The 27,963-nt window shown below is 45.8% G+C and overlaps 1 protein-coding gene across 2 annotated transcripts; it reads right to left on the bottom strand.

The window, feature by feature from the left end:
* Positions 1-27,931, bottom strand: FGF9 (fibroblast growth factor 9; the record flags this gene model as incomplete). Of its 2 annotated transcripts, none has more annotated exons than XM_082330921.1 (4): positions 1-246; positions 20,209-20,312; positions 26,806-27,069; positions 27,790-27,931. In XM_082330921.1, 4 exons carry the CDS (start codon positions 27,929-27,931, stop codon positions 1-3), a joined length of 756 nt encoding a protein of 251 aa, XP_082187047.1. The 2 variants fall into 2 exon arrangements, with proteins under 2 accessions (XP_082187047.1, XP_082187048.1); XM_082330922.1 differs by lacking the exon at positions 27,790-27,931 and adding an exon at positions 27,310-27,331.
* Between the last annotated feature and the right edge of the window lie 32 nt (positions 27,932-27,963).

The following is a 27,963-nucleotide window of genomic DNA, read 5'->3' as shown; positions in this document are numbered from 1 at the left end:
TCAACTTTGGCTTAAAATATCCTTATATAGTTCCGGTACTTTCTCAGGGTCCACTGGTCTAGGTAAAAAATGTGTAAATTTTTGATGCCGTTTAGTCCTAGTCCCTTCTCTCGGAGTCCCATCTTTATTTAACGCAACGTAGTATCGTCTTCCAGTGTCCACGTGTTTATATAGATTTGACGAATATGTGTTATACCAGTTTTCTTCAAACTGCTCTCTGAATACACACTCCTGGGTTAATTTTTCCTATGGAAAGAAAAGAAAAGCAGTAAGGAGATAGATAGCCACAAAAATAAACTATTTTTAAAAGAACTACTATTTTCACGGCTTGAAATCAGTACCTCCTTGCTCAATTTGCAAAATGAACCATTTCAATAGTCCCAGTTTTAGCTAAGTAAAGCTGTATGGCTGGGTATTTTATTAAGCAGTCACAAGGGTGGATAACTCTATGTGAAGCAAAAATGGTTCTCCAAAAGCCTCGTTGCCCAAATCAAAACAGCAACAACAAAACTGAAAACAGGTATTTTAATTTCTGATCATTCCCAAGCAGCTCACAAGATGTTACTGGACTTGTATAACTAATTGCTTCAATTGTGAGTGCAGGCATTCAAACAGAGATAAATAAAGAAAACTAGAACTGGTTTGCAGGACTATAATACAATTTAGAGCCTTAAAATCTCTGTGTCCTTTCATTGCATGGAGAACTTGATGCATTTCATAAAAAGATACAATTTACTACCCTTCATTTGATTTATTATTTGTATCACAGAACCACAACCCAAGAGAGCTTCAAACAGGAGCACAAACCCCATGTGCTGAGATGAAGTTAGGCAAGGAAACTCCTCCAGGCTTGCTTTACTAGGGTTGTCCTCATGTCCTGTCCTACTGACGGGACCCATTGAAGACATCAACCATTCATCAGATCCCCCTGCCACAGACTCCCACTCCTTCCAGTTCACCCACTTATTCAGTCTGTGCGTGCCTCTCTACATCCTTTTGGTCTAAACAGATGGGGTTTGCTTAAAAAGCAGCCACCTGATAACTGGATTCATTTTAGGGAGGACTCACAAAAGTGACTGGGCAAGAAGACTGGAAAAGAGGTGATGAGCTCTAGCATGGTAGAGCTGATGGAAAGCTGCGAAACATAAGCCTGGAAATAGCTGGCACAAAAAATATAATAATGATAATTTAATGCATTTTTTTGTAACAAGAGTTCTCACTTGAATAGCACTCACATCTACCAAAATCAGCTTCCAGCTGAGGATCAATTTCTAATTATTACAAAGCTCCACACAACACAGACTTCTGTGCATGTGTTTTACAGACATTACATCTTAAAGCAGTCCTTTTAGATAGATACACAGAGAAGGGTAAATGGAGACCAAGGCCCAGATGCAGCAAAGCATTTACGGCACCTAAGCTGTAAATGTGTTCCTGAACACAACCAAGGACCCACAGCTCAAGCTCCAGTGCCCCCCCAAGAAGCCACCATCCATGGCTTAATCCAGGAGCTTCCCAAAACCCACCATCACCAAAACTTGCAGCTTGCCCTGAGGCTGCAGGCACCCATGGGGCCACCTCTGCTGCTTGGGACTCAACTCACAGCCCTTTCCCAAAGTGATGTGCTTCAGCCAAGATGTTTTGCTGCTGCTTTGCATGGCAAGCATGCTGCTCCCAGGGTAGAGCTCTGCAGCCAGCCAGGGTTGGGGACCGGGGTCCCAGCCAGGTCCAAGGAGCCCTACGCACCTTACAGGAGTCACCCAGGAACCATCCCACATGGGGAGAGCAACCCCTGCACATGTGGGGAGAGCAAGCCAGCACCCCTCTGCACCCCTACGAACTGGGTACTGGGCTGCAAAGCCAGGGTCCTCCTCAGTGCCTAAAGGTTTGGGATTTGGAGGTTTCTTCTAAATTCAATCTGTGGCAACTCCAATGGGCAAGAAAAGCAGCAAGCAAGCAGCTTCTGACTTTCTCTCTGATGGGCATTGGGAACCTCTTCACCCTTCAGGAAGGAGAAATGCACTACAGGACCAGGTGTGGGACGTTAAACACCTGAGTATTCACTACAGCAGTGGCCGTGTCCCTGTGTGGGCCTGGGTGGTTGCGGCTTGCACAGTCGCCGGAGCAGCCTGTGGCGAAGGAGAAGAGGGCAGTCCCATCCCTCACACCCTCTCCTGCAGTTCGACCAGGAGACGCCCCTCCCTGCAGGTCCAGCTGAGCAGTGTGTGCCGAAACACGAGTGTGTGCGCAGGCCAGCTGTATGTAACAATTTATTTTAGAGGTGTTTCTGACTATAACATTTTTAATGTGCAAAGTAGCTCAAACACAGCAACACTGCATACTGGTTATAGGGAAAAGAAGCACAAATCTGTTTACATTAAATCCCTATCTATGGGCCAGATCCTGCAACCTCCTATTGATAATTGCCTTTATGTCCTTTGACAGCTAGAAACTGCAGCAGTAATGAATATTACTGGACCTCAGCACCAGCTGAAAGTTAGACACATTGCAGTAGCCCCCTTGTACAGCCTCAGCCTCCAAACTATTATAAAAATTATTCAGCTGCTATAAAGATTATCTTTAAGTAGAGCTTTCCTTAGTGTTTTATTTTGCATGAGGTTTAAAATCACTTTGTTTGCTATAAGGCAGAAGCAGATGCTAAGGGGTATTATATGCTGGGCCTATAGGTCCACGGGGAAAGAGAAACTAATTCAAATTGTTTTCCTGCTCTCAGAAGGCAATAGGATCACATGACAAGCACTGCAGAAGCACTCCCTGCTAAAAATAGCAACATTTTAGGAAGATATTTCAGTCCTGTCTTGAATTCATTAATTATTCACTTCATCTGCATTTTTTTTAGCATCATCATAAATTTCTATCTTCGCAAGAACAGTACTTCCCCATGCCCTGAAGGAGAAATTTTAAAATAGCCTCTCTTTTATCTGGCAGGTTTGATGGATCATGACAGTGCTGTGGTACACTTAACTAGCAGACCTTGAATAAGGGGGTTTGCATTGCACTGTGCTCTGGGTGAGTTCAATGGATTTCAAGCTTACAAATTCAATCTTTATTTTACAAGCCTATCCTGTTTTCACTTTTCATCCTCTTACAACACAGCTACATCTCTTTTACCCTTCAGAAATTCATGTATAGACAATAGGCAAATACTTCAACATGAACTTGACAGAGCAATCGGGATGTAGGTTCAGATTTGTAGGGACACTAATAATCACACTTTCAGAGAAGTGAAATCATTTCTTCATGAATTTATCAAACCATTTCCTTCTAGGACACCTAGAAATTCTCGTTGTAGCCAGAGACCACTGGAGTAATCGGTGTCAGTGACTTTGGATCAGGCCCTGTAAATAATGTGGGGACAAAAATCCCAGCACATCCTTCTTCCCATGTCCTGGGAGATCCTTACGATAATGGCTCATCTAGTACCACGACAGACAGAAACCAACATCCACTAGGATGGTCATCTATGTACTACCACAACACTACTTAACACTAGCGTACATTCACGTTTTGAGCACACATGCCTTTATTCAAGCCAGAAATTAGCATAATACAGGGGTGAGGCCGGTCCATCCTGCCAACAAGCACATTCTTGCCTCACCAGCTTAGAATGGCAAGCCTTGCTGAAAGCCAGCTCTCCCAGTATGGGAAGGAGATGGTGTTTCCTGATCACAAGTGGCTTTCATTTCCCCTTCTGCCTGTGACTTTTAGAAGGTCCCTGTATGCACAGTTGAAAAACAAGATTTAGCCCTAGAATACAGCAATTTTTCCATACTGTTATTCTAGCAACTTTCTTTATCATTTTTCCTTGCACCATACGTAATGTGACCAGACATCTTTGTCGAAGGCTGACACAAATACCAAACATACCCAACTGGAACGGTTGTGGAAAGTAACCTGCATTCCTGTGAAAGGGGAGGCTGCCTGCCTTGATCAAATCATTTAATTCAGGGGCCAAATAAGGAGGTGACCTCAAAATTATATAAATCAGATGTTGCACCACATACCACATGTTTTCTATGAGGACTGTTCATAGAGTATTCCACTACAAAGTGATTGATTCTCATTTTACTACATTTCCACACTTTACCTCGGGTTTTTTTAACCTGTTACTTAACTCAGAATGTTCAAATTGGACCTTGCAAAGTCCTGCACCTGGGTTGGGGCAACCCCTGCTATCAATACAGGCTGGGGGATGAAGGGATTGAGAGCAGCCCTGCCAAGAAGGACTTGGGGATACTGGTGGATGAAAAGCTGGACATGACTCAGCAATGTGCTCTCGCAGCCCAGAAAGCCAACCGTATCCTGGGCTGCATCAAAAGAAGCGTGGCCAGCAGGTCAAGGGAGGTGATTCTGCCCCTCTACTCTGCTCTGATGAGACCCCACCTGCAGCACTGCGGCCAGGTCTGGGGTCCTCAGCACAGGAAGGACAAGGACCCGTTGGAGCAGGTCCAGAGGAGGGCCACTAGAACGATCAGAGGGATGGAGCACCTCTGCTACGAGGAAAGGCTGAAAGAGCTGGCGTTGTTCAGCCTGGAGAAGAGAAGGCTGCGGGGAGACCTTATTGCGGCCTTTCAATACTTAAAGGGGGCTTATAGGAAAGATGGGGACAAACTTTTTAGTAAGGCCTGTAGCAGTAGGCCAAGAGGTGACGGTTTTAAACTAAAAGAGAGTAGATTCAGACTAGATATAAGGAAGAAATTTTTTACGATGAGGGTGGTGAAACACTGGACCAGGTTGCCCGGAGAGGCAGTAAATGCCTCATCCCTGGAAACATTCAAGGCCAGGCTGGACGGGGCTCTGAGCAACCTGATTGAATTGAAGATGTCCCTGCTCATTGCAGGGGGTTGGACTAGATAACCTTTAAAGGTCCCTTCCAACCCAAACCATTTTATGATTCTATTCTATGATTCTATGATTCTAAATAATTGAATTGTGCAAAGATGCACATATCACAAGGGTGGAAACCCAAGGCAGATTTAATTCAGAAGTCTGCTAACACCTGGTCAGTGTTAGCAAGCCCAGAATCCCTTTCCCTTCCTACATTCTCCACCATCTAACCAGGGAGAAAAATAATTATGTTATCCTATTTGCAGGTAGATCGATTGAATGTGAGATTGTAAATTAGTAAAGTAGATAGTTACAGCCATCACAATGAAAGATTTGGCAGCTTGTTTAAAAATAGATACCCCTGTGAAGCAGCTAATTGGAAATAAGTGGAAATAGGCAAAACACATGTACACTGCTCAGAGAATGGTTTCATGACTCTAAAGAATTGTAAGACATTTGTGCTTCTTAGTAGTTGAAAGCACAGACAGGGTCCCGTCTAAAACATATCAATATAATTTTTTTTTAATAACCTTACAGAGCTAAAACTCCAATTTATTTTGTAACCTGACAAAAGGAAACCTCTTCAGACCATCATTCCTAAAATCACAACAAATACATTTCATGTCTAGCAAACTATTCTGTTCTATGCCACGGATAGTTTTCCCTTTTTCAGACTGCTACACTGATTCAACAGAGACACTTCACAAGAAAACACCTAATCCAGAAGTCCAAACAACTATTAACAAGAAGTATATCTGATGTAGTCAGCACTTGTTACATACCTGCTGCACGTTATCACCATGTTATTCCACCCTGTCTTAATAAAATAATGCTTAAATATATAGTCTCCTAAATAAGTTCATGGAAATCCCTCATTATGGATACATGACATTAACAAAAACTGCATATGTAGTGAAGAGAAACAATAAAAAACACCCCTATTCTCTTCCGAGGTGGTTTTCTTTGCTGTTCTGCCTACAAACACACATTTTACATGCAGTTGGCCCTTCCCATGCTGTAATGCAAACAGCCTCTAGAACATACTACGTTCAGCTAATAATTAACACTCATCCAGAGTTGTCTTAAATAAAGGTGTAGTTTAGCATTTGCCGTGGTGTTGTCTGATCTCCCATGCTAAGCCTGTTAGTCTCTGGCTGAGTGGACAACCTCCAGCCACAGCCAGAAGCCAAATACCGGTGTCTGAGCAGCGCCACTTTCCTTTCCAAGTTAGACAGCAGTGCAAGGCAAGCCCTGCACACTGAGTGTCTGACTTGGTGAATGTCACAGAGTTTTCTTTGAACAGTTTCTCCAAGCAGTGTTTTTTTCAGAATGCTGTTTGTTTAATAATTTGACAGAACATGGGAAAAAAGAAGGAAAAAAAAGTCTGCAAAAAGGACTAGCAGACTTTTTTTTGTGTGTTTGTGTCAGTGCTTCTCCATGAGCATTTCAGAAAGACAGCTAGAAACCCTGCAGGGCCAGAAGAGAGACCAAGCAAATAGCCAGGCACCCACGCTGCCACTCACGTGCATTTCATATTCCATGGCACTTTTTATAAGGTGAAGGAAATTAGACAAGGTGTCCTGGCAAAACCACAGTTGGGCAATTGCATTCTCCCTACCTGAGAACACCTTGTACTTTTACAGAGATGGAGTATTCATCTTAGTTTCTCCTCCTAAACTTCTAATTAATTTGCATAAAGTTTTGATTATACATAAATCCCCACTTAACAAAAAAAAGTGTGACTGTTCTGTACTGCTGCCATGGAGCAGTTATGAGAGTGCTTAAAGATTAGTGTCTTTCATACAAAAAGCTTGTAAAGTTCCCAAGACCCAGCAGAACCTGGTCCCCTTGGGAGTGTTATCATCAAAAGCCACAGTAGCTACACAGATACAGACACCGTGGTGCTTCCACGTCCCGATAAAGGCGACAGAAAAGCAGAGCTTCCTGAACAAAGCAAGCGGACTTCAGCATCAACAATAAAATCCCCGGAGACTGTCAGTGCAGCAGGGATTTCATTGCTTCTCCCTTTTGCCCCATTGCCCCTCTTTTCCCGCTCCCATGCCCTCCTCCACACCATCATGGACCTCCTCTGGAGCGACCAGACTGGGATCCAGCACTACGCTATCCCAGGGTTGTTTACAGAGCTCTTCTGACATGAGCTGCAGGAGGATGAGATGGCAATTAGGCCTCCACCCATTTTTGCCACTGCCAAATCCACAGCTCTTGCTTTTACTGATATCCACTCCTTTGAGATTTCAAGTTTGCAGCATCTGTCAAGCTTTAAGCATGCCCCCCCAGACATGAAATCATTATAGGAAGAGCAACCCCATTGTGCCTGAGCTCGCATCTGCCAGCCCAGGCTGCCTACCAGCAGCCATGCTTCTGTCCATAAAGGTTTGATTTAGATCTGCCCAGCCAAGTGCATTAGATGAAAACTCATTTTCACCTAAACACCCAGGGTCTGCCCGTGCTGCTGTTGGAAGTCATGACAAAGCTGCAGGGACAGGCCTCGGGCCACGTAAGCTGTCACAGCACCATTTCTCTGGAAGCTGAAGAGCTTCCTTCTCCACACCACAACAGAGGAGGACTGTGTGGTGGTGCGGGATGAAGTCAACTCTTAAAAAACAAACAAACAAGAGGTGTGTTCTCCTTCCTTCCACGACAGCAGGACTGGGCCCACATTGTGCCATTTACTAGTCACACTTCTGACCTCTATTTTATTTTTGGTTTCCCTGGCACAATCAAGAATTGCAGTCATCAATGTTATCTAAGCATCTAATTCATAACGCTTGGCTGAACCCTTCCAAGAATCAGCAAGCAAGGTGGTATGCAATCTGATACGGGGGCCCGAGCCAATTTTTAAAGAAGACAGGATAAAAGTTCCCATCAGCTTAAATGGAACTTGGATCAGGCTTGCAATGATAAAAAGGCAACAAATATTTTAAAACACTAAAAGAACCATTTCAGGCACGCTCAGATTTACTGAAAGCTGTAACTTGACCTACCACAACTCCCCACTCCACAAATTCTCTTCTATCAAAAGACAACGTGTATGTCAAACCAGGGCTGTTATCCTACAGCTACACACACACACTCTTTAGCCTGAAATACTAGTTAAGATTTTAACAGAATAGAGATTTTTAACTAAAACATGTTTTCCTTAAATACAACTAAGATGGAGCATAGTATCAAAGTGTTTTGTCAGTGTTTTTTACATTATTTTGTGGTTCGCTAAGCACAGAACGACAGGTTAAAGGAAAGATAGCCCTCCTTTATCAGAAAGTGCTGCCTTTTGCAGGAGCAGTGTCGTGATTTAACCCGGCAGACAGCTAAACACCACACAGCCATCCGCTCGCTACCCCCCTCAGTGGGATGGGGGAGAGAATTGGAAAAAAAGTAAAACTCATGGGCTGAGATAAAGACAATTTAGTAGGACAGAAAAGGAAGGGAAAATAATAATAATGATAAAAGAATATACAAAAACAAGTGATGCACAATGCAACTGCTCATGATGCACTGACTGATGCGTCGTGATTGCCCAGCCAATTCCCGAGCAGAGGCTGCGCCCCCCTGGCCAATTCCCCTCAGGTTTTTTGTTCAGCATGATGTCATACGGTGTGGAATATCCCTTCAGCTAGTTTGGATCAGCTGTCCTGGCTGTGTCCCCTCCCAGCTTCTTGTGCACCTCCAGCCTCCTCGCTAGCAGGGCAGTATGAGAAGCTAAAAAGTCCTTGACTTAGTGTAAGCACTGCTCAGCAACAACTAAAATATCAGCGTGTTATCAGCATTATTCTCATGCTAAATCCAAAACACAGCACTATACCAGCTACTAGGAAGAAAATGAACTCTATTCCAGCTGAAACCAGGACAAGCAGCTAAACTCATACACTGAAAGTGGGTGATAAAAATACTTAACCTGCATGAGTCTCTACACTCAGTGAGTACCACCCAAACTGGATTTATCCATTGCTAAAGAAGCACCTTATCCCTCAGCTACAAGGTGTCATAAAAACAGCAGAATGCTCAAGGCCCTTCATAAAACACTTTGCCACAGGGACCAAATAATTATAATGCATATATAGTGATGTATGCTAGAAAATTACTTCATGTTTTATTCTTTCAGCAAGATGATTTGGTCAAGGACTGATGAACAAAAGTTCATCTCTATATTTTGTTATTGATTTTATGCAAAGCTACCTGCTAGGTTCTAGCTCAGAGGACAGGGACATTACTGACCACAGTGTCATTCTGGATGGGGATCATCAAATAAACAAAGCATCGCAGGCTATCGCATTTTGGAAAGATCCAGTCCTCCTCACTGAAATGCCAAACATCCACTGGAGTCTTGGAAACCAATAAATTTGCCAGAGAGATTTTAAAAATCTACAGTGCTTTGGTGGGCAGTGCCGCAAAGGGCTTTACCCAGACGAAGTCAATTGCATATTCGGTTTAAGTTGTTTAAAAATGAGGCCTTTCAATTTCTCACCTTTTTTGGACACAAAGGAAGGCCAGCATTTCAAAGAGCTGCTGCTGAAGAAAATATGTCACATTTTCCCTTTTAGACAGCAGCGCTCCTCCATTGGCAAACATTTCTCATAAGCAGTCTCTCCAGAGATGACTCTTTGGACACTTCCCCCATTTCTTTTCCTAGAGACAATCCCACCTCTGTAATGGATCTAGATACACAATTTTTAGTATTTCACTTTCTAAGTAGGACAAAAAAAGATTTCCCTGAGATTTCTATGCCCTGCCTTAGGTTCTCAGTGATACAGCTGACCCAGCCTTTGGGAAACACTGGAGGAAGCTGGGTGGCTCTGCTGCTCCACGAGCCCCCTACTTCTCACACACACATCAGTGAAGCCTGTCTTTCAATGGGTCAAACTTTAGCCATGCAGTTAATTTCAGCTTTGATGAAAGAAGTTGTCAATCTGTCTGAAAAAAACAAAATAGATATATAGTAACAACTTCAACAGAATTGGTGATTGAAGAGCTCAAAGACCAGGCAGTTGGTCTACCAGGTACCACCAGCACACAGACCTTCCAAAGAATTCAAATTTTTAAAGTATAAAGGAAAAAAAAAACTGATGATTTGGTTTAAGCTTTACTACATTTGTATTCTCTAAAATGACTCAAAGGGTTTTCCTGAAGTCTTCCGCATAAGTTTCCTGTTCTGAGTCCAGATTATATACTAGATGCTGTCCTAACGAAGGCATCAGCAGGCCAAAATGCCCTTGCTATTCAAAGGCAGTAAACATTTACATGTTAAAAGGCTGTCTTTAGATTGCAGACTCTTACAGGCAGGAACCCTGTCTAGATTAAGGTTTTAAAATGAGGAATACAGTAGAGCTCTTACCTTGATCAGGGTCTGCTGACACAACCCTAAAATTTATCGGTGGTTTTACAGGAGCAGGTCCAATCCTGCTTCCATTAAAGTCAGTGGCATTTCAACCGTAATAGAATCAAGTCAAAATTTCTCCTGAGTCACAGTTACAGTGCCTCCATAATTGTGTTAAATTTGAAGAGCAAAGTTTAGCAGATTAAAGATGCGCAGCCTGGGCCAGACCTCAAAAGCATGCAGCATCCACACCAGAAGCCAAGTTTTTCCTCAGCAGCAGTCGTGGAACATGGATATAAAATCTGATCTTCCAATCAAAAGTAATGGCAGAGGTCTGCCTTTATGAAAGGAACGGAAAAGAAACCAAAGGGCTTTATAAAAGGGAAAAAAATGGATTTTCACTGTAACAAGCTTTATTTCTTAAGCTTTTTGAATGTGACACAAACGAACTGCGTTACCGCACATCACCAAATCAGCCTGAGCACATTCAAACTGCAAAGCAAATCTCAACCTAGACAAAATCCCTAATGAAGTCCCTGCAGGGCAGACTTTTTCTACTCTGTCTTTGAAAATGATGAATGGTAAAGTGGGAAAGAGTGCCACATTCACATCCCACTGGCTCCTGAGTCAGAAACAGAGCATATCAGATCTTCATCTGATGCAGCGAATAATCCCCAAGCGTATCTCAGTATGTCACTGCTGATGATGCTCTTTTAGCATGTCACTTCAACATAGTATTCTCAGATCAGCTGAAGACTCTGAACCTTTTCACACCTCTGTATTGTTATCACAGTTGGCTCCAGAAACACTCAGGGCTGCAGCAACTGGGGAGCTACGCAACTGCAAAGAAGTGAATCTGAAGATATTCAAACTGAACATGCCCAGCACTTGCTCACTGGGTAGGATCCAGGTTTGCGATGCAGCTATGCCACTCTAACAACTACCTGCTACCGACAGCGCCGTACTCAGCCCCTCTCCCATCCCACACTGCAGCTGATTCCTCCACTGAGCGCTTGTCCTTGCCCAAACAGACAACAAGCCAGTTCAGGGAGCTAAACCAGCAGAGAAGCAACCCTACAAAAAAAAAAAGACAAGCTTTCTTCTGTGTCTTTAGATCCCTAAATTAGCCTTCTGACAGGTCAGATGAGTGCTGGTGTCGGGGCAAGGAAGGAAGCAGAAGCATGCAGTGGAGGCAGGGAACCAGGACTGCCCTTTCTGGAATGGGGTATCTGCAAGGTGTTAGATCGCCTTGGCTGCATCCTCAAGCAGCACCTCTCATCTCCTGTTTTTGTAAGAATACAAAATTCCAGACATCTTTAATTAGGCAAAAGCAAATCATTAAATTAAGGTTCAAATAGGATCTTGCTTTACCAAAGCTTAGCTTTATACACACACACATCTGTATATCATTTATGTAGGAGATATTCTAACACTTTCCTGTCCCAGGCATATAGTAAGAATCCAAGTTCAGCACAGAATTGCAGACCAAGGTAAGGAGATCACTGAGGGTTTTCTCACGTATGAAATTATCCTCAGACCTAGTAAGCATCTGGAATGAAGTTCTCTGAGGAAAATCAAAGACCTGAGGAAAAGTGTAGTATCTATCCTACAGGGCACTACTAGCAGGTATCCCTTTTTGGTGACACGTGTTATAATTTGCGAAATTCTGATTTAAAAAACAAAGTGAAGTCTTAGTTTAGTAAGAACCACAGTCGTTTCAGTTTCACACAGAGCTTCCTCCTAGATTAAGCTCCCAGAGCTTTCTCTCCAGTGTTAAGTGTATGGATTCACCTACCAATTCCTCCTATACCAGTACCCATATCTCAAAAGACCTTTCTTTTCTACAGAGTCCTTGATACCTTGCTATCATTTTGCTGACTGGGTTGCAGTTTCTGGTACCTGTGAGGATCACCATTTAACAGTACCCAGCTTTCAGCAAAGCTGCCCATCCAAGGTCAGAGAGAGGCTATCTACAAAGGTGAAGTAGATGAGGTTGTAGACAAATCTTCCCAAGTAAATAAAGTTTTGGGGCTTTTCTCAGACCTACATCTTCCACAAAGAAAATATCCACAATTACAAAGCTGTTTCCTACTGTACAGTGCAGAGAGAAAGCAGTTTATGCTTTATCTCCCACCTCCCTGCAAAAATTCCTCAGGCCAGCTCAAAATCTCACTTCCTCATGACCTGAAACTTCCTTACTATCCAGCCTAAGCTTTCTTGTGACCCATTCAAACCAATTTGTTCTTGTCCTCTATTTCAAGGCATTTTTTTCTCCCCTTAGCATTAAACTTCAGTGTATTTACAGACGCCAAGAGAGTACCTTCTCAGTTTTCATTCTGCAGGCTAAATAAGCCAAGATCTTTAGACTCTACCATTTGATAGTCTTTTCATCCCTCGATCATCTCAGTAAGCCCTTTCTGCACCTGTTCCAGTTTCAGTTCATAATCTTTAACACAAGTAACCATAACTGCACTTTGCATTTAGAACAGATCCTCTCAGTGCCGTATGCAGCGGCACTGATAGAGCTCTCCATTGAGCCTGACGTGTAAATATTTTGGGCACTTTAGGTCACCAAGTCCCTTCTGCAAGGCAGCCTTCTGTGCTGAAAATGCTTCCCAACTTTGCAACATCTGCAAATTTCAATAACACACTACTATTTTTTTATTACAAGATGTTTAATGTCCATAATAAAAACAGGGAATAAAACCAGCCCAAGGACCAATCCATAAAAACTCCACTAATAGCTTCACTCCAGTCTGATACTTTTCAACACTCCCCACTGCTGTCTTCTCTTCAGTTCTTTCACCATCTATCATACAAGTCTCCTAACACCCATTTTACCCACTGTAGTAAATGCTCTCTTCTGCTGGGTCATACCTAACACAGCCCTGCAGATCAGCGCAACCATAATTCCCATTGCTAGAAAAAGAAATTCCTATCACAAGTAAAATACTAGGCTTGCCTGAAACTATTCATCCAACTTCAGTACACTCATCTTACATGTACTTTCAGACCCTCCTCTATTCCTTCATTCAAAAGTGCGTTCCTACCCCCCAAGCACAACCCAGGTCAGACTGACAGCCCTGCAGCTTCCTAGGTCATGGCCCCAGCCAAACACAAACCACGAGGCCGGAGGTCCACAAACACTCGAGGCTGGCAAACACCTGCATTGCCTCAGAAAGAAGCGATCCCTTCCTCACCTGGGCTTGCTCCCACCTTTACACCACATCCTGCAGTGACCTGGAGGGGAACCACTGGGGCTAAAGACAGCCCTTCTGCTTGGCCAGATTGCTTTCCAGTTCCCCACTTCAATTCACCCGGCAGCAACAGAAACGCTTGTGCCAGCAAAAGGGAGGGGATGGACGGTTGGAGGGAAAATAGCCACTTCTTTTAGCAGTGGTGTCAGCGGCCCCCGCTCCCTTTGTTCATCTCACAACAGGGAATCGCCCAGCCCCATGATACCACCCCACGAGTCTATCAGACATACTGGCTAGCCCAGTTAGCAGCCACATTGAGACTATATTGCATTTACATTCCCGCCTGAATACACCGTGTTTGTAAAGACTCCTGTTCCCTTTTCATTTATATAGCTTAAAAAGTTTTGCCTTGTATTTTAGTATATGTTTCAGGGCCCCAGTCAGCTTTATTGCAGCAATTTCCATTTTATCGCCGTGCTTCTACACCTCTAAGACACGTGCTTTTCTACAACCTGCCCTTCTCCCATTCGTCGCAGACAAGTGCCCACAGCCTATTAGTCTCCAAATCCTTTCCAGCAGTTTCACCCTTGCTGGGATACTGTTTCCACAGGATTTCTGCAGCTCTGACAAAGTTTCAAGTTTCCTTTAGAGCCATAAGCACCTTTTTGAACTGGTCCTCTTCAGATCACAAAATTTGCCCTTTCAAATCAGCTCCAGGCTTGCTTCTTGCAACTCTTCTGCTTAAAGCGGATTTACTCAGGAAGACATGAGTTGCTGTGACTGCTAAAAGACACCATAGGGTTTTTGATCATGGGAGTGCCAGGTTTTCTTGAGCAATGCTGCTCATGAGAAAAGCCTGACCACTCCTTGCAACTCAGCTGGCCCAGGAACTGTCCTCTGCCTCTCCACCATTTGTACTATTTTCCAAACGGCACCTTATTATTTTACACACAAGCAGAAGAGTGTTAAACCTGCTGCCGTAGCCATTATCCCTCCTGGGATTTGACCACTGTCAGCCTAGAAGTCTGCACCTTCACTCAGGGAAATTGCATTTAAATCTCCCTCCAAAAATTGTTGTGCGCTGCAACTGTCCTGTGAGTTTCCAGGCTCACCTCAGCCACAGGCACCTGCATGTACACTGATGGACAGATAATCCAGATTACTAAAAAAAAAGATCAATCTGAAGCATATGGAATCACTTTAGATTGGAAGTGTTTCAACACTAACAGGAAAATGTGAATGATACTGCAGGGTAATTTATTTACCTATCCTATTCTTAGATATCTGTAGTGACCATATACTTGGCCCAAATGCTGTTCCCAACATGCACCTTCAACTTGTTTTTTTCTTCGCGTTGTTTCCGTGCACCTTGACCTACCATTTGAAGGGCTGAACAATTCCCTTCCCTTATTTGCATGAGAACATAAAAGATATTTTTAGAATGCAGCAGAACAAATCATTACCTACACCAAGCAATTTTCAGTAAACTCTGAAAAAGTGTCCCTTTTTTGTCAAAAAAATTTCTGTTCACCCGTCTTTGTAGCTGCATAGTCCTTCCAGGACTGTGGGGACCCAAACAAAAGCACAAAACACTGCAGGTGCAGCCCTGCTGGGACAATAAAGAGGCATATCGTCACCTCCCCACACATTTACTGCGAAAACATGTTTCTTCAAGGACAGTACTCTCTCTCTCTCCTCCTCCACCCTCTCCCCAGTAGATTCAGGAGCAAAAGGCAGGTTTATGTCCCAAAAACATTGGGACAAACAAGTTTTCAGTTAATTTTTTGAAGGACAGCAATTGATTACCCTGTTATAAGCAGTCCTAAATCTGACTTTGCTGCACACACCCTGTAAGTCTGAAACCCAGAGGTGAGGAGCCTCCCTCCCTGGCTCCAGATCTGGGCTCTTTGGCTCTGTCCCAGCTGCTCTGTGGGCACATGAAGCCTCTCTCTCTAGTCTCCCCTCCCCTCTCCTTCCAAGCACTCTACCCCTTCCCCAACAACTCCACCATCTCCACTCCTGCCTTTCTCCTCCCCCCGCATGTCTCCCCTTGTAGCTGCCCCAGATCTTCCAACTCCCAATTTTCCTCCTGAGCTGCCTTTGGCCACCTGCCAAGGACACAAGGAGCAATGGAGACACCAGCATTTCATAGAATCATAGAATGGTTTGGGTTGGAAGGGACCTTTAAAGGTCATCTAGTCCAACCCCCCGGCAATGAGCAGGGACATCTTCAATTAGATCAGGTTGCTCAGAGCCCCGTCCAACCTAACCTTGAATGTTTCCAGGGATGGGGCATCTACCACCTCTCTGGGCAACCTGGTCCAGTGTTTCACCACCCTCATCATAAAAAATTTCTTCCTTATATCCAGTCTGAGAAGAGGAGTGGGGTAGGTCCATGTCCATGGGAGATCGGGGGGGCAGGGATGCCCACAGTGGGATGTAGCACAGCTCTCTACTGCAGGAGAGCCCGGGACAGCGAGGGCAGCTGAGGTGAGAGTGTCCCATGGTCCTGCTGTGCTCGAGGTAGCACAGGACTGCCTCAGAGGACAGCCTGCAGTGCGAACGATGGGCATCCTGTGGTGTGGGTGCTCATTACTGCCTGCCATGTGAGCGCCAACTGTTGATATTCCCAAGGGCAGCGGTGCAGGGCAGCGTGAGGATGGGGACAGCCCATGAAGGCATGAAGGTCATGGGACTGATCAGAAAGACCTCCCTCACTCCATGGCATGGCACTAAGGAGCACAGCTAAGACACATTTGCTAACACTCTTGCCTGAGGTGTTGGCAAGAGCCGTTTGGTACTCGGGAAGGAAAAAGGTCTTCATGTCTCCTCTTAACAGCCTTCAGGTCCTATCTGTAGTTTGGATTTTTCCTTCTCTCCAGTGACAAGCACAGAAGCTGTGGTGAAACATGATGAGTCATAGCTGCAGGCTGCAAGGGGAAGGCAAGGTAAAGGGAGAGCAGGAACAGAGTGAGATGGGAGGGAAAGCTGCTGTCACTAACCAGCCTCCAAGTCATCGCTACGTGGCTACCACTGGCTTCTCTGCAGTACCACATACGTATATCTTCAGCTTTCCCTGGCTAAATCCGTGAGGAGGAGCTTGAGAACAGCCACCCTATGTTATACGTTGCTGCCTGAGAGCAGCATGAGAGTCACTGTGCTCTCTTAACCAGAAGATGCAGTAGGAACTGCCCCCCGTAACGGTGGCAAGTTGGGAAAAGTTTGTCAGGCAGCTAATCTAGGAGGAAAGCAGCACTTTGAGAACACCAAGAGGAACATGTCTGGATCAAGATACGCTGAAACTGCCTTTCCTGTTGCCTTTCATGAAAATTGGCAGCGATCACCCATCCTGGCTGCTCTGCTTTGCCATATGTCTCATCTCCAGTGGCACCACAAATATGCTGGGAAAAATCTTCCTGTGCCAAATGTTTCAAACACAAATATAGAAGGATAGAAGTCTTTTAGGTTGCTGATTTGATTCACACCTAATATATTTTTCATGCAGTAATTTGAATATAAATATGATAGTGTCATAGACACAGGGCATCTATTCCGGCAGTGTCAAGTGCTGAAGTATTAAATGCCTGCAGAAAGACACCTGCTTAGATCCACAATGCTGATGTAGAGCAGGATCAGGTATTTCTTAGGTTGCTATTCAGTCGTGCATGGGAAACAGTTTTTCCACCTTAGAAAACACATTCACATCCTCATAAGTGTACCTGCTTCATGACGAAGCTGATGCTATTCACGGCCCTTAGTGAAGAAACCAAGACAGAGGGACCCACCTCCCAGCACAGGCAGCACAAGGACAACTTGCTGGTGCTACAGAACACTTCAACTCAAGTGACCGCTCCGCTTAGTTCAGGTGAAAAACCTGAACCTCAGTCTATCATGTATCAGTCTCAAAACTAATTTCAGTTAAACTGATATTCTTTTTTTCCAGAAAGATAATTCTGTGCTGGATTGTGCCTTGCTTCTGACTCAAACTGCAACGTTTATTCCCATCAGATAACTTCATTTTCAATTAATCGCATTTTTTGACCAAAACCAAAAGCAAAACACTGTCACTTAAAAATGTCCAGCCAATTTGACATGAAAATCTGCTCTGAGGACTGCTTATCTCAGTGTTTCTATGAGAGCTGACAGTTGCTGAAATATAGGCACTAGGATTGCTAGTGTTGACAAGGCTTTAAAGCATCATCACACTGAGTAGCCATTAGAGGTTATATTTCATTGGAAGTAATGTCATTCAATTACCATCACTCTTTAGTATGTCCCATCTCTGGAGGCTGACAATAAGCCATATCATCCATCAGATTTTAACCTGAACTTTGCATTCTGGCCCTATAGATTGCCAGTTCTCCATTATGAATGGCTTCATATTTTTAGCGTCATTTCTTAGGGAAAAGAGGTTATCCAATTATATTGTACATCCATCTGCCTGCCTGTCTGTCCTTCCTTAGCTTCTCAACCAGTTTCAATCAGGAGGCAAAGGTCTTCAAGAAAATTAAGTTCCTATCAGTTTTGCGACTAATCAGAGGCAGGGTAGAGAAGAGAAAGCATTTGCACGTCCCACTTGGGAGTGGTGAGCTATGTAATCCCTGCAAACTGACAATCTGGTGAGCATGGACAGCTAACACTATCTCTTTCTCCATGCAAGAAACACAAAAGGCTGGAGAATTTCTGTTACTGCAGGGACAGAAGGTCAGGGAGACCCATGTCTTGGTCTGTGAGACACAAACCCCAAGGAAAGCAGGCTCCTTTAGAACTGCTGTTCATGGAACAACTATTTTATTATTTTATTAACGCAGTGAGCTTAATAATGTACAAAGAATTTCTTGTGCGTATTTCTTCAGCAAAGAATGTTTTGAGTAATTCACTCTGACAATCAAACATATTGCAAACACAAAATAAAAATTGCACAGAAAAGTGATGTAACATTTGCCTTCCCAAGTCTGTGCATTTAAGCTCTATCAATAACCACATATTCTTCTTATGAGTATCTAAAGTGTAGAGTAACTGATTCACTATGTTTATTTGTTTAAACGATTACTCTTACTGATGATTATCAACATTACTGATTCATATTACTGTTGTTGTTCTGCCTTTTTGCTGCCTAACTGAACCATAAAAGTACTCATGACTTCACCAGTTCTTTATCCCATTCATCAGCTGCACAAGGATTGTGACTTATGACAACTTACTCACTCCTCACAGGCAACTTGTTTCCATCTGTCATTGCATCCATTCCCTTTCTCTCTTCTCCATCCTTCCAACCTGTTCCTCCTCCATACTGCCATTTATGCTAAATCCCTTTTCTTTGGCCTTTCCCACTCACTGGTTCTCACCACCTCTGCATCTCCCCTTCTTCCATGTCCACACATTCTGCATGCCAGCCTTGCCCCTCATTCTACCACCTCTTTTTCTGCCTCCCATATACACTGCCATGATCTGTACCTCCTGACTTCCTCCCCTAGCCTGCTCTTTGCTCAGAAGACAGTCCCCTCCCCTTCTCTACCTTCCCTCTCTCACACAAAATGTTACTAGAAAGGGATCGGTGAACCTGGACTCCCCCATAAAAACACTTCTGCTGGACCTTCCTGGTCTGGCTTCCTCACATTCCTCCATGGATCATGTATATGGAAGCTGGACTTCCCTCTCACTCCTGTTTTCACCTGCCTACTTATCACCATCTTCTCATGTTTCCTCCCACTCCCACTGCTGTCCCAGTCAGTTCCCTCCCCACCCTTTTCCCAGTTACCCTTACTCCCCTCTGACACAGGTATCTTCAGCTACACCCAAAGCCACTCTCTATCACTTTGGGAGTGATTGATAAACTAACTAAACTGACTCTCTAACTCCTTTTTGAGTGTCTCTCTGTGAGGTTTACACCATCAGCCGACCATTGTCGCCTTCTCCTCCACGCTTCTAATGAACCCCAGTGAATATGCAGCCTCCCTTCACTTCAGATATTTTCTTACCCTTCAAACCTGCCATCCTCTTCCTCAAATACAACTGCTTCTCTAGCCCTTGTAAACTTCAGAGGTTGATACTTTACTGCTAGAAGAGGTTGCCTTCTACTCTTTGAGGAGTTACCTGCTCGATTTCAGATCCCCCCTGCCCACGATCTACCCAGGGCACAAACCCCAGTGTACATGAGATGTCTCAAGTATTCCCAGGTAAGGGTCACATTGCACACACACACACAGCCCCGCAGGTAGGCTGGTTTGCCAGTCTAACCTCACCTGAAATACCAAATTTTACTCCTGCCTCACACCCGTTACTCACTCCTGCTGCCATCCCACAGGGACCACCAGCTGAAGTTTCAGGACAAGACCACCAAGCTTCTTGCCCTTGTTCCTATACTTTTTATAACTTTTATCCACTCCTGTTTCTCATTTTCTCATCCACATATGCGACCCTTTACCTCCCCCTCTACTTTCTTTTGTCAACTCCTAGAAAGCTCTCTGCCTACACGCGAAAGAAAGCAACTTTGTCTCGTTGTAGGTCCCTACTGAAAGGACAGGTTTACAAATCGTACAGTACATCCTTTAGTCTTCAGTGACCAGCTCTGGCCATCAGTCTCCATTGCTTGTATCTAAATTCTCATCCATCCGCATTATTACTCGTTCCTGATTTTGACGCCTTTTCCCTCTCCTGTATTCATTATACCACCCACAGGGTCTTGTTTCTAATTAGACTGCAAGACACTTAAAGCAGAAACAGCCCTTGCACAGCATCTAGTGCAACAGGGGCTTGTAGGAGCTATCAAGTATTTTTCCCACAGAACATCAGGATCATGACAGCCCGAGACAAGCGGGAACTTACCGAGCCGTACAGTTCCCCTTTCTCATTCATTCCAAGGTAGAGTCCACTGTCAACTCCTCGGATGCTGACCAAGCCCACTGCTATACTGATAAATTCCAGTATACCTATAAAATGCAGGAAAAAACAAACAATGTACATGTTGTTTCCATTGAAAGGGTTTTTTTTTTTCAGATGTGACTGATCCCAGAGCAACAAGCAGCTATTTTCAAAGGTGTTTTCCCATTTTCAGAGTTGTTTGGAGGAAGATGAGGAAACAAATGAATGTATCTTAAAGCACAATACGTGGACAGTAAAGTCCTTTGAGTCTCTGATAGAATGATGTACTGCAGACAGCATTAACATACCAAATTAAAAGATTAATCTCAATCTTTCTCATCATTTCCAAACACAAATCTAAAGCTCAGTCATATTGTGATTTGCACAACAAATAATACATTCAAAGAAAAAAAAACAAGTTTTTAGATTGCCAAAATGAGCAGTATTAAAGAACCTATGAGATTTGTCTTGCAAAATAAATTCTGAAAAAATACATTTGAATCAGGATTGTGAGATGAAAACAATGTTACACATGGAACCAAAAGATTTACTTCCAGGCATCAATGAATCAGGAATACGTGGAAGGATTTACTCACAGTATGATCTTCCAGAAGCTTGAGAAATGAAAATCCTTAGTATAGTCCAGAGTCTCACACATTTCTGTCTAGATATTAACCATCTCTCTGGTGTGTTATTTTTTACTCAGCTCAAATTTGAAAATGAAAATATTCTAAACCTAAGTAATAGTGTATAAATGATTCTGTGCACGTAACAGCAAGCTCACACAGGCATTTGTGCACTAGAGCTAAGAACATTTTGCAGAGAAGCACTGCTCCTGCAAAGCTCCTAGGTTCAGCATCAATGTGCACGGTACAGCAAGTGTCTGTATCAAATATCAGCTCATCTGGTTCTGAGGGTTTGGGGGTTTTTTTGGCAGCCTTCCCTGCAAATTGCTTACCTCCTTCAATGAGGATGCTACCAGCCAAACCTTGCATAAACCTAGAAGTCCTGTGGACAAAAAATGGAAATTGCTTCCTATTTGGGAGCGTTCGCGTAAGACAGTAATGATCTCACAGGAGGTATCCAGCAACGTTCAGAAGCACACTGCTGCGTTACGCTACTTTCTGAGCCACAAAATAAAGCACAGAGTAGCGTTTTCAAGGTCTTTTGTGAATTTTCATGTCTAAGCACACCACATAACTGTTTTTAAACCTTATTGGAAACTATATTTAAATGAAGTAATAAAATAACAGTATAGTAGGTGTTGAGCCTCACACGGCCAATAAAAAAGCACTTTCATGGATTTTTTGAACAATTAATTTGGCATCTCCCGCAAAATAGTTGAGCACTAATCAATAACAGGCATGAATCACATAAATCTAACACAGCACAAGTTGAAGCCAATAGGGAAAATTTATAGCCAAGCTAATGTAAAGATGAAATGTATTCCCTGTAAGGGACTATTGATCATTACCTTATATATTATTCAGTACTACAAACACCATAGTCTTATTGTTTTGGTAACCCTGTTTTAAGGCCTGGGCATCTTAAATTATTCTCTACATATGCACAAATCAAAAATACTGGGAGGAAATATTTAGTAATTTTGGATTTTTTTTAAGTAATAAAAAGTGATAGCATACTCTTTATCTTGTATATGTAGTATCTCAGATACAATTGATCCATTGAAACAATTTAAACATTCCACTATATCTGGACATGAAATACTTCCAGATTTCTTACTAAGGCTTCTTCTGTAAAGCTTTTACCAAACTATCATATCGCCTGACACATATTGCCAAGCAATTTTAACTGAGGTTAAATATTATGTTAAGTGTGTAATATGCCATACTACAGCTAAGTTAGTAAGTCTGGCATCTTTCTCATCAGTATAAATGTAGACTTTAATTGCTGTCCTCATTTCCAATATTTGGGTGCATGCTGCTTAGCATGTCAAAAGAACAAAAAAAGCACTGTCACATCCTATTGTAAGTGCAGAAGATGAATTTAAGGTACTTGGCAAAGCGCATCCACATATTTGAGATCAGAATAGAGACTTGTTCATTTGAAATATTCAAAAGCCTATTCACAGCAAGTTTTACGTGCCATGCTGTTAAGTCCTTCAAGAGATCATCTGGGGCCAAGCATGCAGTCCTACACAAGTCTGGCCAGTTTAAGGACTGCATGATTTGGCCCAACACTCCTGCGGATATTTTCACTGTATAGTTTCTATAATATACGGAGAGTACTTAGGACCTGAACCAGATATTAAAATAGGTATTCCTCTTCAGAATGAGGCTGGACCAAACGAAAATCAGGACAGCTCCAAACTTTAAAAGCTAGAGCCCTATTTATAGCTAAAAATGGGGGGGGAGAAGGAAAGGAGAGAGGCAATAACTGTCTCAGCACATGGGATGCTGAATCTCTCATCAGACATTGAACATTTTCTTTAATGAAATCACTTCAAGGCACTCCTCCACAAAGAGGTTAGGAAGAAAGTTTGCGGGAAAGTTATTCCTTACACGTCCACATCAGCCCTTCACGCACCTTTTTCCACATGATCCGACTTTGACCATGCCGAATGGCAGGAGGACACCAGCGAGACCGTGAAGGCCAGCCCTGCTCTCCTGCCAGGCTCACAGGAGAGAGGAGGTGGGTCATTCACACGACGTGAAATTTTAACTTTCATCTAGTTTAGCTCTAGTGAAGAACAGACTTACAGAAGCGTTTGTCATGGCTTTAAGCAATGAACATCTTTGCAACTACGGATCGTTTTGTTGCTGGTGTTCCGCCCTTTGCACATTTTTGTCGTCAGCTATATATAGGCTCTCTTTGTATTGCTGGATTGAAGCAGTTTGGCTTCCACTTAGCACCCTAACGCACCATCAATGAATACGGTAAACAAGCATTTCTGCCAGCCACTTCTTTGCACGACTTCCCGGGGAAGCAGAGAGAGGGGAAGCGGCGGAGGAGCGCAGGCAGAGCGCAGGTCGCTGGAGCGGTGCTGCCCTGCATTTAGCAAGCAATCATTCACCCAGGGAAGAGCAGAGGGGCGAGGAAAGCAGAGCCCTTCGTGGCTAAGAAGCTGCCGGGGGGTCAGCCCGGCGATGGGGCGAGGGCAGGGGCTTCCCCGGCGCCCCCCGGCCGCCGAGGCCGCCCGCCCGCTCCGCCGGGCTGCGCCCCGCCTGCGGCAGCTGTCACCGCTCCGCCCGCTCCCCCGCATGATGCCAATTAAGAGACGGGAGCGCAGACAGCCACGGCCCCCCAGGAGCCAGCAGGGCCCTGCTTCAGTTTCAGGCTCTCCCAGCGCCCTCGCCCCCCGCATCCCCTCCCCTCCGCAACGCTCCATAGCGAGGGAGACTTCGGGGGCTGCTCGGGGCCCTGCCCTCCCCCTAAAACCTGCCCCCCGGTTTCCACTCCCGGGAGCCAGAGCCCTCCGCAGGCATCACCCCCCCAGCCCGGCCTGCCGGCTCTCCCCGCAGACAGCACGGGGGGGGGGGGGGGGGGGCGGAGGGGGCAGCCCCGGCCCCCCGCACCCAGCAGCCGAAGCGGCGGGCAGGGTCCCCCCCCGGCCGGAGCCGCCCCCCGCGCCCTCCCCGGCGCTGAACCCGCCTCGCCAGCCCGGGAGCCGGAGCAGGCAGGGCGAGTTGGAGAGGCGGGAGGGCGGGCGGCTGCGCGGCTCCCGCAGATGATGAACGCAGCGGTTCCTTGTAGCAGCAGGTCCCGGGGAGCGGAGGTCACCTGCTGACAAGCTTTTTTTTTTTTCCTTTTCCTGCATGCTCCTATTTTTTTAATGCTGTGCATGCAGTACTTGTGCTGACGCACAGAGGCACGCCTCTCCGCTGTTACAGAGTTCCTGAATTTACAATGACTCCACTGTCTAGCAAATGCCCTAGACTAAAGGAGACTGCATCAAAAAAAAAAAATCTTTTGTCACCCAGGAGAGATAAGGCTTTGATCACCTGAGATCGCATTACGGGGGGGACCGAGCCGGGCTCTCCCGGGGAGCTTTTCTTTTAGAGATGGACATCTTGCTGCAGGAATTGCGAAATGCCAAGGCTCCCAGAACCGGGCGAGTATAGACACACAATATGGCTCGGTTTATTGTATGCAATAGGCACACATCCAACATAGCATCACAAAAGAATTACTCTTATCTGATGTCTCTCCAGAGGTGTGTGCGTGTGTGTGTGTGCGGGCAGGGGGATTCCCACAGGGCAGAGCCCAGCGAGGAGTTTACGCGCAGCCCCCGGGGTTTTCTCTTTGTCCTCCTTATTCCTGGAGGAAAACTTCCTTCTGACTCGTCCCCCCACATCCACGCACACGCAGGTTTCCCTCACACGCTCAGAGGAGACCAAGTTAGCCCCCTCTCCCCCGGGCAGCTCCCGAGTTCGGATGCAGACCTTCCCAGGATAATCAAAAGACTTTCCAATCACCAAAACCCAAATAGCATCTGCTATTCGGTGACCTCCCGACCAACACAACAGCAATGTCACGGCACCGATACAAAAGCACCAAGATCCCTTCCCCGCCCCCAAAAAAGCCGGGAGCCCCGACGCATCCCACGGCTCTGCCGTGCCCGGTCCGCCCGACCCCCGCCCGAGCAGGGGCATCGCCGGCGCACGCCACGGGAGAAGAGGGATCAGAAGGGTGCATCCTGGGGAGGAGAGGGCGATCAAACCGAGAAAGAAAAAATAAATCTATTTAAAGCCAAGGCGCTGCAAGGGCTGGAAGAGCTGCCCCTCGGAATCGTCAGCTTCCTACAACTGCGGCTGGAAAGCCATTTTTAAAAATAGACGCCGTGAATAATGTGGTCACCGCCGCCTTTCGAAGGGAACAGCTGGCGGCCCTCCTCCGGGGCGGCGGGGCCCCGCGGGGTGCCGGCCCCCCGCAGCCCCGGCTGCCGGTGCGCCCAGCGGCGCGGCCGCCCTACACCTGCCGCCGGCCCCGCACCGCGACCCCCGCCCCGCACCGCGACCCCCCCGCCCCGCACGGCCCCCGCCTCTCTGTGCCCGCAGCGGGCAGGGGGAGACCTGCGGCTGCAGTTCAGCAGCTTATGCGCGGCGCCTGCCCGCGTCAAGGCCAATGCCCGATGCACAACTCCCCCGCTCCCCTCGCTGCGCGGCCGCCTCAAACACTTTCCGCACTTTTTCTCGCCAGCAAGCGGGGATGTTGCGCCCCCGGGAGAGCCGCGACGCTCCCACCCCCCCACCCCGGGGACCCCGAGCGGCGTGGGAGGGAGGCAGAGCCTGGAAGCAGCGTGAGAGCGGCAGGGAGCAGCGGCTGGCGGGGGATGGAGGAGAAACCTGCGACCATGCGAGCCTCGGCCCTCTCCCTTCCCCTCCCCTCCGCCCCTTCCCTTCTGCGCCCTTTGGAGATCATCTCCTACAACACCGGTATTATCTCAACAGCTTCACAAAGCAATAAAATACAGTTTAGATATGGTTCAACATCTGGCATTAAAATACGAAGAGAGAAAAAAAAAAAATCACCACAGGACTTTGTTTTTACGACCGAATTTAAGTGCTGTCAGGTTGGTTCACTCACAAGTTAACTCCTTCCAACAGCTGGGAGCGTGGCGAGCTAACCTGGCATCTTTTCCTCACCCCTCCTTAAAAAAAACGAAGAATCAGCTCATCCAGGCTGTTTTAGTTACTTTCGCACATTCAATCTGCCGGGCCTTTAACAGCAAAGAAGCTGCAGGCCCACTCGCTCGACTCGCGTGTGCGTGTGCATGTGTGCGTGTGTGCATGCGTGCATGCACGGGCTCCTAAGAGCGGCCGAAGCCGTGAGCCCTCCAGCCCTCGCTGCTGAGTCACAAATTGCGTCCCCTGGAAATGAAATCCAGGGAATGCTCTTTCAAATTCCCTGCCAGCTTGACACGCCGCACAGCCGGGGAAGGGCAGGCTTTGGTGCAGGCTCCCCGGCGGGTTACGGGCGAGCACGGCCCCCACCTGCGCGCCCTCCCTCCCGGGGCGCCGGGCACCGGCAGCGCCGCACGGCTGCGGGGTGCGGGGCCCGGCTCAGCCCCGCTGCCGGCCTCAGCCCCGCTCCGCCGGTGAATCCTCGCCCAGAAGCTTTGCAATTCAGGCAGTTACTAGGGCAGGTAATCGGCAGAGAAAACGAAAGAAAAGCCCTCGTTAATTTGCGTACAGGGCGACAGCCACTCCCTTCAGGAAACTCGGTGAATTTTAAATTGTGGTGGTTAATGATTAAAAGCCCTTTAAACTCGCGAAATCAAATCATTCCGCAGAAACGTCCTGAGCAAAAATTCCACCCCCGCCGCCGCCACCTCCCAGGACGTATCTGCGCTTAAGCAGAACTTGGGGCTGCACAAACACCGCTACCAAACCCCCGGCGACTTCGGCGAGGGCTCCTGCTCCGCTGCGGTGCTGCCGCTTGTCTGCATCTGCAAGCCCGGACGCTCATTTTCTCCCTCGGCGGCTCGGCCATCGGCACAAACCCCCTTCCCGCCCGCCTCGCACCCCCCCGCCCCCCCGCCCGCAGTTCTGCCCCATTATTTCATCACATGACCACTAAAGGGTTAAGGATAATACCTACCAAATCTGCTGTGGTCTTGCCTGGTTCCCTGGATAGTACCATTGGGGAAGATTTCTAAATGAAATCCAGTCCTGCAGTATAGCTGCCTCCGCCTGAGGATCCCCTTTAAATGGTCCAAGTCCGTGACCGCAGGCCCCCTGGGTAGCCCACCTGCCTCAGACTGACCCAGGTGGTCACTTAACAAAACCGGACTATCCACCGGCAAAACGGGCACATTCCCAAAGGGTACTGCATCCTGCACACCGAAATAGTTCCCAACTTCACCTAAGGGAGCCATCAGAAGATTCTGCTTTTAGAGAATAAGAATAAACAATAATGATGGTGCCAAACCCAGGAGATATAAGATTAGGTATATTCCACTCCTCTCCCCTCCCTAGCGCAGTTACAGAGAAAATGTTCTTTCTTCAATCCATTAAATGCATAAATAAAAGTAATATTCTGTTTTGACTGGTACAGGTTCAAGGTCAAACCAGTTAGTCTAAGAAACCACCACTTTATACTCACACACTGACATATTTATAAACATATAGATGTGTATATCTATATAAATGCATATATCCCCAGCTCTTAGCAAGCAATACGGTCTTCAGCCCATCCAACTGTAATAAAGAAAAAAATCCGTAGTTTCTCCATTTGGTTTAAGGTAAGAATGACCATAGCAACTTAAATACCTAGGCGTTATAGGGATTTTTTTTAAGATGCACAGGCTACGTCAGGATTTATGGATTCTGACTCCAGAAAGGCATGCGCTGTTTTTACTCTATAACAGACTGCATACATCAGCATGAATCCTGCAAAGGGGGAGGGGGGAAATCTCACGTTGTTGGCTGAGATAAATCCAAAAAAAAAAAAAAAAAAAAGGAAAAAAGAAAAAGGAAAAAAAACTTTTGACGTCCAAATCTATTATCCAGAATTCTCAGGAGGCTCAGCAGATGTCCACTGGTTTGGGATTTTTGACGATCCACAAGCAAAGCAGCAACATACAAGTGCTTGTGTCTTTCTTGGCTGGCTCGAAACAGGTGTTGCTTCTGCAGGGCTCCCTGTGAAATGTTGTACTCCAGCACTGAGCTGCAGCTCTTGACTGTGGATCTCCATCCAGCACGCAGAGTGGCGCAGGAAGAGGCATTGGGCTGGGTTTAAGGTAGTCCTGATTGCTGC

This window comes from Platalea leucorodia (assembly GCF_965183815.1).
Source record: "Platalea leucorodia genome assembly, chromosome: 2".
In the NCBI taxonomy this organism is placed as follows: domain Eukaryota; kingdom Metazoa; phylum Chordata; class Aves; order Pelecaniformes; family Threskiornithidae; genus Platalea; species Platalea leucorodia.
This window is presented reverse-complemented; position numbering and strand designations above follow the sequence as displayed.